This window comes from Macrobrachium nipponense, chromosome 12, assembly GCF_015104395.2.
Source record: "Macrobrachium nipponense isolate FS-2020 chromosome 12, ASM1510439v2, whole genome shotgun sequence".
Lineage (NCBI taxonomy): Eukaryota > Metazoa > Arthropoda > Malacostraca > Decapoda > Palaemonidae > Macrobrachium > Macrobrachium nipponense.
Genome location: NC_087205.1, coordinates 45,428,553 through 45,440,256, shown reverse-complemented (window position 1 = coordinate 45,440,256; position 11,704 = coordinate 45,428,553). Strand labels below are relative to the sequence as shown.

The 11,704-nt window shown below is 36.5% G+C and overlaps 1 protein-coding gene across 8 annotated transcripts in view; it reads left to right on the top strand.

The window, feature by feature from the left end:
- The first annotated feature begins 10,023 nt into the window (after positions 1 to 10,023).
- Positions 10,024 to 11,704, top strand: part of LOC135224510 (myb-like protein P) — an 871,197-nt gene continuing 869,516 nt past the window's right edge. For 4 of the 8 annotated variants that reach the window (XM_064263549.1, XM_064263547.1, XM_064263546.1 and 1 more), the window contains exon 1: positions 10,479 to 10,924. In XM_064263549.1, coding sequence (XP_064119619.1) covers positions 10,876 to 10,924 — 49 coding nt within the window. In that variant the 5' untranslated portion in view covers positions 10,479 to 10,875. Of the gene's footprint in view, positions 10,179 to 10,475; positions 10,925 to 11,202; positions 11,314 to 11,704 lie in introns of those variants that run through there. The other 4 variants (XM_064263551.1, XM_064263552.1, XM_064263553.1 and 1 more) reach the window with 4 other exon arrangements.

Below are 11,704 nucleotides of genomic sequence, written 5' to 3'. Positions count from 1 at the left end.
TCATCCATTTGTGGCTACTCCTGCACCTATTAGTTCACTTCATAACACCAATTATTTACCTTTCTTTATTTCATCATAAGGTTTTGAATCTTATCCGACTTAGCTTATTTATGATAAGAAAGGAATTGTATGGCTGTTTTATTATTACTTATTCTAACTGCTGTTCTATGTTTGAATTATTTTCTTTGTTTACTTATGTAAAAAAAATATCTTTACTCAGTGTACTTTGAAAGCGTGTGACGAAACTGCAAATTTGATATGCCTTTTACGGAGAAATGGTTCCCTTTTGAATGTATACATTTATTGGTCATCGCCTCTTCTCCCTCATTGTTTAATGCTGTTTTGTAAATTATATGAAAAGCGAAGGAATGCCTCCTCCTCACAAAGATTAATTTGTCAAAAATGACTAACCCGATCCGCACAGCTATATAATCCACTTTGAACACCACTGACGGCCTCTCTCTCTTCATGAATTAACTGAATAGTATAGAGCAACACATTAGGGTCTTGATCGTGGCGTGCGGGTGTGGCCGGGGCAAGCGATGAGGAGGCTGATTCCAAATGACCAGAAAAGCACAGGGTAAGTAATCGTTCTTTTTTGTAGCCATCGTTGGGCTAAGTGCATTTAGTTATTATCGAATGTGTTCAGCATTTTCCAAGTACTAATACGTTGGTATTTGTCTTGATTAAATGTGAATTGAAATTTTGTAATTCTTAAGAATTTTTTTGTGTAGTTGCATGGCCACAGAATTTTTCCTAGTGTGGTGTGCTGAGCCACCTAAGTTCTGTGTGATAGTTTTTTCTTGTTAAACTTAAATGATTTTAATTTGTATTAAAGTTTGTTAAAATCAGTCATGTTTCACCTGTCGAGTTGTCCTTGTATGCAGGCTGGAACCTGTCCATTGGTAGGGTTATCAGCCCATAACATCGAGCACAAATCTAGTGAAAGTCGCCATAACATTTGCGACAGCGGCAGAGATGGTTTTCAAAAGTAGCTTTCCATACAAAAGGAAGATACTGGAATCTGCTATCATCAATCTAGCCAACAATTTGAGCCTGTCAGGAGGACATTGGAAATCGGATGACATCGACGAGTTAATCCTAAGGTCTTTTCTCAAGAAGGTGTTCCAGAAAATACGACCATCGAACGAGTCGCCAGACGGGAGTTAATGAGGCTAAAAAACACCAGAGAATAGTTTAATTTCCACCCTTCCTGGGTCAACTATCACCTGCATACCAACAGACTTACTGCCACGCCTACATAGCCTATGCTTTGTAAATATACTCTTGTAAGACATTATCCATCCATATTTTACCAGTGATCAGGGGCACAGAAGGAAGTGTTCGAAATATATGGTTGCAATGTTCAAAAATTGTACTAAATATATATATATATATACTATATATATCTATATATATATATATATATAATATATATATATATATATATTATATATATATATATATGTGTGTGTGTGTGTGTGTGTGTGTGTGTGTAAGGATTACATTTTAAATACATATTCCATATGTATAAATACTCCAATGACCTAAGAGGTCACTGTTGAGATAACAAGGAGTGTGATAAGAGTTGATAAACAGGACGCAAGCTAGGCTGGATGTATTGAATCAGCGACGCCCTGGGTTGCATTTGCCTGTGATAATCATATCCATGATTGTGTCAAAGAGGTCACAGTGCTTCGCCTGAGAACCTGTTGACCTATAGCCCAGACGTCTACGTGACTTCCTCTCACATGTTCGTCTGTCTGTATGTTATGTATGCTGAGCTAAGCTATGCTGAGCTAAGCTCCTATACTCTTGTAAATGCCTTGTAACTTAGAACTCTACTTTCTCTCTTAGAATCAAGTTCTCCTAACTACCTTCTTGCCTTCTATTCAAGAGATGTAGTTTTGCAAATATACCGTTGTTAAGTTATCATCATGACTTTTGAACATCTCCGCCTTTATACTAAAAGAAGATTCTGACTTAGAAATTATCGTTGCAATCGCAAACGAGGATGGGAAGTATACCACATGATACTTGCGTATCACATCGCAGGTCTAAATAACCTCACAGTGCAGCCTCGTTATACAGGGCGTAGCACAAACATTTTTGGTGGCAGCTTACCGGGTAGACGACGACGGAAGACAACATAGCTGGCTGCTCGGAATCGGACTAAACCACATCATCCGAAGACTGACGAATTGTAAGATATTAGAAGACAACGAAGGCGAGAGAATCTTCAAGCAACTTCGAATCTCTTATGGCAACAAAAGAAACGTCTCTCATTATTAATCATTAGAGAGAAAGTATCGTCATTACTGAGCATCTCCAGCACTTCAAGAAACAAACCGGACGTGTCTGCAGCATCGGAGCACCATGAATAAGGCAATGGGAAATGAATCATTCAACAAACAAACACCGCACAAGCAATACGCGCACTGAGAATTCGGGTCACTGTGGAAAAGCATCATTGGAAATCAAGGCCGTGACGTCACCTAAACAGCAAGATCCTCTTATATACCAAAGCTAAGTACAATTCTTTATTCATTCTGGTGTGTGACTTTGAGTGTTATCCTTACACAATATCGATCGTCCATTATTCCTGGGGGTGAGTTATACGTTATTCTTTTTTTTTATCTTTGTTGCTAATTTTTTTTCTTCCAGAAGTTCTCCAGAAATATCCTTATCATATTATCTGTTTTTAATCTTATCATTTTGGGGGACTCTGTTATTATCCGTAACACATTTTTTCTTATCTCATAATGCATATGCGTTTACACAGTGGATGAGTGTATTCATATAGATATTTCGATAGGATCGCTAGGAATCGTAGTGATAAGAAAAAAACAGAAGTCACGATGGCCACCACCGCACCCAGTAATCTTGCACCCAACCCAGTTGTTACTTTGGTCAGCACAAGGTCTGCAATTGCTCCCTTTCAAGGCTGGGTCAACGGATTCTTGCCTCAAAGTGTCGAATCTTGGATCTCGTCAGTAGATGCTCATTTAAAAGCAAAATGCATCACTGACCCATCCGTACAATTACAGGAAGCTAAAAGTTTCATTGACTTTGCTAAAGGAGATGCAGGTTCGTACCTGAGGGGAGTCTCTTTCCAAGAGGCGGATAGATGGGGTGAATTTAAAATTAGATTATGTGCCATATATGGCAGTGAAGAAGCCTTGGATGTAGTTTTAGCTTTGAGGAACATCCTTAATCTGGCCTCTATGACTCAGCTTAACGTTGTAGAGAGGGCGGCACTAATTGCTGACCGGCTGAATGAATATAAGGATATTTTGCTTACATCCACTTGAGTTACGGGAAGGAACATGGCTGTGAAAGATTTTATTAGACTCACATATTTAACTTGCTTGACTGTTATGTTGCCAGAAGCCTTGGTACGCTGTTTTGATAAGAAACTATCGCCCAACAGTACGGAGCTAGACGTATATAAACAAATTAAGAAACATATGTCTAAGTGCACAGATCTGGACCCCTAGCTTACTCAAGTTTTTGCAAAGAATGAAAGTAAACCACAGAAAGTAAATATTGTCAATAATAACGCAGCAGGGGTAACTTGTTTTAATTGTAAGCGTGCAGGGCATTTGCTTGCAGACTGCTGAACGCATTATTGTTCAAATCATAACAGCTCCAGTTATTCTTACAATCAATGCTTCTCTTGTAACCCACAGCAACATAATGCTAAAACCACACAAACTGTTGCCAATGATAATAAGAAGAAGAATCCTCATTACTATAAGAAGAAACAGGCAAACAGTAACGATGTTCAAAATCACAAACAAACAAATCGTGCTTCAGGAAATTCTGTTCCCGGGACGTCGAACCCAAACTCACGGAGTCAGTCAAATTTTTAAAGTGTACAAAGCAAACCAAATACCACGTAATTAACTCCAGCGGGGGAGAGAATGATGTTGGGTCATTCGTATCAACATCTTTTGAATCAAATAACAAATGTAATCATTTACAAGATCTATGCGAGACCCAGAATTTTCCTATGAACCACACGACCGAATCCAAAAAAACCAGTGCAGGTTACCGTAGACTTCCACCATATTTGTGCTATCATCAGTAAGGATGAATTACGTCCTACATTGCATACCGTAAGTTTAGAGCACCGACCCTTCACACTGTTTTTTTATTCCAGTAGTCCACGTAATATCATGGATTTGCGGACTCATCACCTGTTGTTTTCGAACTTCCCTATTGAGAAGTCTGGAGTGAGGCTCTCGGGTATTGGAAATAATGAATTAAGTGTAGTAGGAGTAACTCATATTCAGTACAAGGTGGGTAAGCGCACGTTTACCGATACCTTTATCGTTGTACAAAACATTGATATGTATCCAGCTGTAATTATAGGATACCCGTCTATGGGCATTCAAAACATTATCTCAGCCCCTGCCAAACACGGCGTGTATATCAAAGGGAGATTGCACGCAAACTCTCGAGCCGAACATACCTTCGAACATATTAGTGTGTGTAAAGAAGACTTTGCCGGGATCTGAAATGTTAATCCTTTCCGACACTCTGAAAATTAACGGACTGTCCATAACACAAGCACTATACACTGTTGATTTACAGCAACAAGTTAACATTGAAGTCTGCAACCATTTGAATACCAATCAAGTAATCCACAAAAATCAACACATCATGGATGTGGAAGTTTATAAGTATCGCATTCTTACCATTGCTGAAATTAATCATGCTCAATCAGTTGTGGATGAATCCCTCTTACAATCTATTAAAAGTAAAATCAATAACGACATTCAAGAAGAGGAGATTCAGCAGAAATTTTTTGATCTTTTAACTAAATATCATGATGTTTTCTCCACTACTGAGGGATCTTTGGGAAAAACGGATGTCATTGAACACCAAATACGGCTAAAAGACAAGCATAAAGTCATCTATGTACCTTCGTACCGACTCCTATGAAATTCCAGAATGAGATCAATGATGAAGTAGGTAAAATGTTAGAAGAAGGAGTCATTAGGAAATCGAACAGCCCTTATAATTTCCCCTTAATCGTCGTACCGAAAAAAGATCGAACCTGGCGTATCTGCGTACATTTCCGTTGCTTAAATGAGGAAACGATTCCCGATCGATTCCCAGTGCCATGTACTGACGATATTTTATCCTTGTTAGGACAGAACAAATATTTCACCATTTTGGACTTAATTAAAGGCTTTCACCAGATACCTTTAGAAAAAGAGAGTATCCCATACACCGCCTTCAGCACAGCCAGGGGACATTATGAATTTTTACGTATGCCTTTTGGTTTACGTTGCGCCCCAATTACATTCACCAGAATGATTAATATAGTGTTTGGAGACTTGTTAGGGGATACCCTACATGCCTATATGGACGACCTTGTAATCTTTTCTAATACCTTAGAAGAACATTTACGTAAACTAGAGCTAGTGCTACAGAGACTAAGGCAACATAATTTAAGAGTAAAGATAACTAAGTGTGAATTTTTCAAAACAGAACTAGTCTATTTAGGTTTTACGGTGTCTAGTCAAGGTATTAAGGTAGTCCACGATAAGGTGTCGGTTATCCGTAACTTTCCGATACCTACTAACGTCAAGGGGATACAGCAATTTTTAGGCTGTAGTGGGTATTACCGCCATTGTATACGCAATTACTCAATTATAGCCGCTCCTCTAACCGATCTTACGAAGAAGGGCATAGATTTTATATGGTCTGAAAAGCATGAACAGGCGTTCGATGCCTTGAAAAAGGAATTATGCAGTTCACCTATCTTAAAATTTCCTGACTTCAGTAAGGAATTCTTTATTGCAACTGATGCCTCAGACCAAGGGGTAGGAGGGGTACTGCTTCAGCAATATGACAAACAGTTCTTCCCTATAGCTTTTTATTCACGTAAACTGAGACCTTCTGAAAGTAAATATGCAGTAATAGACAAGGAAGGGCTAGCTATTGTTAACTCAATAGTGCATTTTAAGTTCATAATATAAGGCTATCCTGTCAAGGTTCTCACTGACCATAAGCCCCTCACCGACTTCTTTAAAGGCTTTAGTCACAGTCCCAAAAGAACTCGGTGGCATATGATCATTCAAGACTTTGGCGCAAGGATAGGATATCTACCTGAGAAAGCAAATATCATTGCTGACGCATTATCACGCAACCCCGCGCCATCTTGTACGGAGCCATTAGCTAAACTAGTAGATATATCAACATCCGTGCCTATTGTTAAAACTGTATTTGAACAGGAAGACCTGGGTTGGAGCGCTGAACTAGTACAGACTGAACAAAGAAAAGATCAGCAGTTAAAGGAAATAATAGATGCTTTGGACGGGAATCCTAAGGAAAAGGAATATGTGAAGTATAGGCAGCAGAATTATATAATTAAGGATAATATTCTGTGTAGGTCCGTGACAAGGAAAACCCGCAACACCCTGCAGGCGACTAACGACCAGGTAGTGGTTCCAGTCTCTCTTATACCAATCGTCTTAAATTTAGATTTATTAACAGGGTTTTACGAGTATGACCGAGGAAATAAGCACCTCTTAGTGATAATAGATGCCTTGACTCGATATACAGAATTGATAGCACTAAAAACTAAAACCGCAACTGAATGCGCTAGGAAATTTTACGAGTGCTACATTTGTAAACATGGAATTCCACACATGATAATCTGACTCGGGTGGAGAATTCAATAATCATTTCCTTAACTCGTTATGTGAATTCCTTTGCATTAAGAAAATCAATACCATGATTTATCACCCAGAGTCTAATGGATTAGTTGAGAGGGTAAATAGGAAGATGTTAAACGTATTACGAGTTACACTCGGGGGAATGGATCCCAACTGCGATATTGCCATACCTGCGGTTCTAAGTACTCTTAACCAGTCATATCATGTATCTATCAAAATGTCGCCGCACTAAGCACTGTACAGTACCCCAGCTAGGACACCTTTCCATGTATTTACGCCTACAACCCATTTATCAGATCCCCTACAGGATGTTATGGAAGCAAGTGTAAGCCGATATAATATACTTCGTAAGAATTTAGAAGAATCACAAATCATAATGAAAAGGAATCATGATAAAATCGCTAAGCCAACTAAATCATATACCATAGGCGACCAAATCTATATACAAGTATATGTTCACATTAATTTCTCTATCACACTCCTTTGAATCATATGCAAGTCAAACTTTAAAACTTGGTGTTTAGTTTTGTAGCTGACCGAGCAATTAATGTAAAGATTACATTTTAAATAAATATTCCATATGTATAAATACTTTATACTAAAAGAAGATTCTGACTTAGAAATTATCGTTGCAATCGCAAATGAGGATGGGAAGTATACCACACGATACTTGTGTATCACATCGCAGGTCTAAATAACCTCACAGTGCAGCCTCGCTATACAGGGCATAGCACAAACTATATTTATATATATATATTATATATAATATATATATATATATATATATACATACATATGTGTGTGTATGTGTGTGTGTGCGCGCGTGTGTATGTATGGGTCTCAAAGTTAATATATTTTAAGAAAAAAAATCACACACACACACACACACACACATATATATATATATATATATATATATATATATATATATATATATATATATATATGTATGTATGTATGCATAATATATAATATATATATATATATTATATATATATATATATATATATATATATATATATTATATATACACTGGAAGAGGTTGGGCATCTAGAACGCCGTAGTTTCAGTAGGAATAAAACAGCAAACAGCCATCGTGGCATTTTAAATTTATTGGCCAAATTTTCGAGACTACATGTCTCATCATCAGGGCTGTAAAATACAAAGAATAAAAATTAAAAAAAAAGACTCGGTTAAAAAAAAACTCACAAAGTCTAAAAACAAGAAACTTGAATTTAAAACAAACAAAAATAAGCTAAAACATTATTGAAAAACACTGAAAACCTACTACTAAAAAAAACCTTTTTAAAATTGTATATATAAAAAGTTATGGTGTTAAAATGTATTGTACCTTTCTCTATCTGAGCTAAGAACTGAGTGACATCCTCAGTTTTTCAGGAGGACCACGTCAACTTAGGCGATACGCGATATATAAGATCGTGGAAGAGTTCTGACTGTTTAGGGAAGGAACAAGCTGTTTAATAGTTAACGATTCCAGGATGGAGAGAGAGTGGTCATTGGGTGCTTGGGCGATAACATTAAAGTCTTCATAAGTGAATGATGTCTTGCATTTCTTACAGTGGTCTCTTATATTAGAAAATTCTTTAGTTTTTAATTGACATCCAGTTCGATGACTAACTCCAAGATGAAAATCAGCTCTGACTTTGAGCAATTTCTTACTGGCTCCGATATATTTCCCAACTTTACATTTTGGGCAAGTGAAACAATAAACCACTAGAGATCGCATCAAGGCAGGAAGCCTATCCTTATGGTGAAATAATGACCCAATTGTCTTAGGATTTTTTTAACATAATCTGATGTCTATAGCTGGAAATGTACTGCGAATTGAGTCTTGTAGTGTTTGTTTGAATTTCTTCGAATATATATATATCTATATATATATATATATATATATATATATATATATATATATATAAAACCATTCAGGAAACCGCAGACAACCACATCAGAAGGAAGAACATACATATTAACATTAAATAAAAGCACGATTCTTGATATGACAAGTAAAAATTAATACGAGACTAAAATTAACTTAAAATGTACAGAAAGGATTAAAAGTTATTGACAAATAAAACCAAGAAGTAAAGAGTATATTAAGAATGCTGCTCTTATTTAATGTTAATATGTATGCATTTTTATATCTCAACAGACTGAATATGCACATTGTATGTGCGAACGTCTCTAATAAATGTTCTTCATTCTGCTGTGGTTGTCTGCGGTTTCCTGAATGGTTGTATGTGATATGCCTGCATAGTATATATCCATATTTATATATAACTATAATATTATATATTATAGTAATATATTACATATATATATATTATATATATATATATTATATTATATAATATATTATCCTATTAATGATGAAAAACAGAAATCTATAAAATTTAGATAATGAAATCAAATAAAAAACAAAACTGATAATAAATAATAGTTAAAACAGTCATGAAAAATTATAAATCTAATAAATTATATATTGTAAATGTAAATTAAATAATAAAAGTTGATAATAAAATAATATGTTAAAATGTTCTATGTAATTAAATATATATGTGTGTGTATATCTCTATATATATATATTAATCTATAAATATATATTAATATATAAATATATATATAGATATATATATATATATATATATTACTATATATATATTTAGTCCATATTATATAATAATATATGATATTATGATGAAAAACAGAAAAATTATATAAAATTTAGATTAATGAAATCAAATAAAAAACAAAACTGATAAATAAAAATAATAGTAAAAAACGTCATGAATTATATATTATATTATAGATATATATATATAGCTAATATATATGAAATATATATGTGTGTGTATATATATATATATATATATATATATATATATATATATATATATATATATATTAGATAAAAATAAAAAACAGAAATATATAATATTTAAATAAAGAAATAAAATTAAAAAACAAAACTGATAATCAAATAATAATAAAACGTCATGAATGATAACAATAATGAATTATACGAAATTCAAAAATCGCTATGACAGAAGAAAAAGTTAATCTAGAAAACTACATACCTTGACTGGTAAATGGTGGATCAAATGGGACCTATAAGCGGCCCTTCAAAAATGAACGCCAAGATCAAAGAAAATCAAAGAGAAATTGAAGATGTTTTGGCAGTGTTCGCGTATCGAGAGATCTCTTATTCACTTTGTCACTGTACCAAACTTTGGACGACGGCCTGTGATGTCATAACACCGACGATTTTTGTGTTAACCAACCTACAACCACCGTGACACCAGAGAGATCTATTCAAGAAAATGGTTAAATAACTGAATGATAAAAAGGTCCCGTCGATGGGCCAGATATGATGAGTCTATGCAAAGGATCCCAGGCCCATCGAGTTATCATTGCCATACCGTGATACCCAGAACAACGTAGTACATCTAATATTTGCATATTCCAGCGTGTGTAAGTATAAGTATATATAAATAATTATGTAATAAAGATGTGCAAGGCAGCTGCTTGCACACCGAAGTATCAATAACACCGACACTAGGATTATATGCAATCAATCAGTGATGTATATTCATAGTACTATACCTATATATTTTTTCTGGAGTTGAAAAATTATTATGTCGCGGACCCCCTAGGGCCTTCTCCTGGACCCCCAGGGGTCTGCGGACCCCAGTTTGGGAACCACTGCTCTAAAGAATGTAGATAACGAAGACGAGGCCAAGGGCTCCAATGGCAGTCTGACTGACCGTTCAAAGGTGGCGCCAAGTGACGGGAGAGTGCACCTCCTTCCAGAGCCTACCACTAGAGCTCCATCTTCGTCATCCGGGAATCTAGCGCCATATTTCTATTTTTGCATCAGTGTCCGTTGTTTATGTGACTTTATTTGCCAACGTTTGGACGCAACGGTGTCCTATTCTCTGTTTGTGTGTAGACTAGAGTTAAGTGGTATTAAAGAAAACACCGTGTCATAATTCATTGATGACCAAATACTGTTATAGTATACCCTATCCTAGGCTATTTGTTTGTGTGTGTGTCTGTGTGTGTCGATAAACCCGTATAAGAAAGTAAAAGATCCAAGAAACTTATTAGGATTCACATTTCTTCGAGGAAATTTCAATAATTGAGGAGGCCAAGTATTCTGCCTTCAGTCATGTCATCGACCCCCAGTCAAGAGTCGGACGTCGGAACCGCTGATGACGGTAAGTAGCCTAGGCAGAAGTAGATGCTTTTTCTTCTGCTGCTGCAGCAGCAGCAGCTTTCAGCAGAAGGCTGCGACGACCCTCCTCACCTGGTCTAATTCAGTACTACTACTTGACATTGCGTGGAGGCAATTGTAGGTGGTAAGGTTGGGCCAGGATTGCGTTTCACGCGTGATTAGGCCTATTTTGGGTATGATAGTAGGAAACCTGTGCGCGGCCACAACATGTTGGAGGGGGGGGAGGAGGAGGCGGCTCAGCGAACAGGAAAGTTCACACTTCTCTCGCTCTCTTGACCCAAGGCTGAGGCTCGGCAGTGGAATGGCCACTTGGCCCATCCTGTCATGGGCTAAGCTAGGTAGCAGCTAGAGGGATGAATCAGTGAAAACTAGGTAGGTAGTAGCCTACTACCTAGGTAGATCTAAGCAATTGCTCCACGTCTGGTATTTCCTTGGAAATTGGTATTTCTATACCTAGCCTAGTAGGTATTTTGGTTGCTTGATAAGAGATTAGTTATTGTTTGTCGGTCGACTATACCTATAATTAACCCCCCAGGGGTTAATTATAGGTATAACACTGCAAAATACATTGGCACAGGGTACCTACTATTGGTACAGCAGCCGTATCCCTGATTGCAATAGATATTGTTATGGCAGTGAATTGTGCATGCGTCAGTTTCAGACTTCCTGCTGCACCAATAGCATAGCTAGTGTAGATGGGGTACGTCAGATTCTGTCATTGTGGCGGTAGATCTAGGGTACTTACCCGCGGCGGCCTAGACTA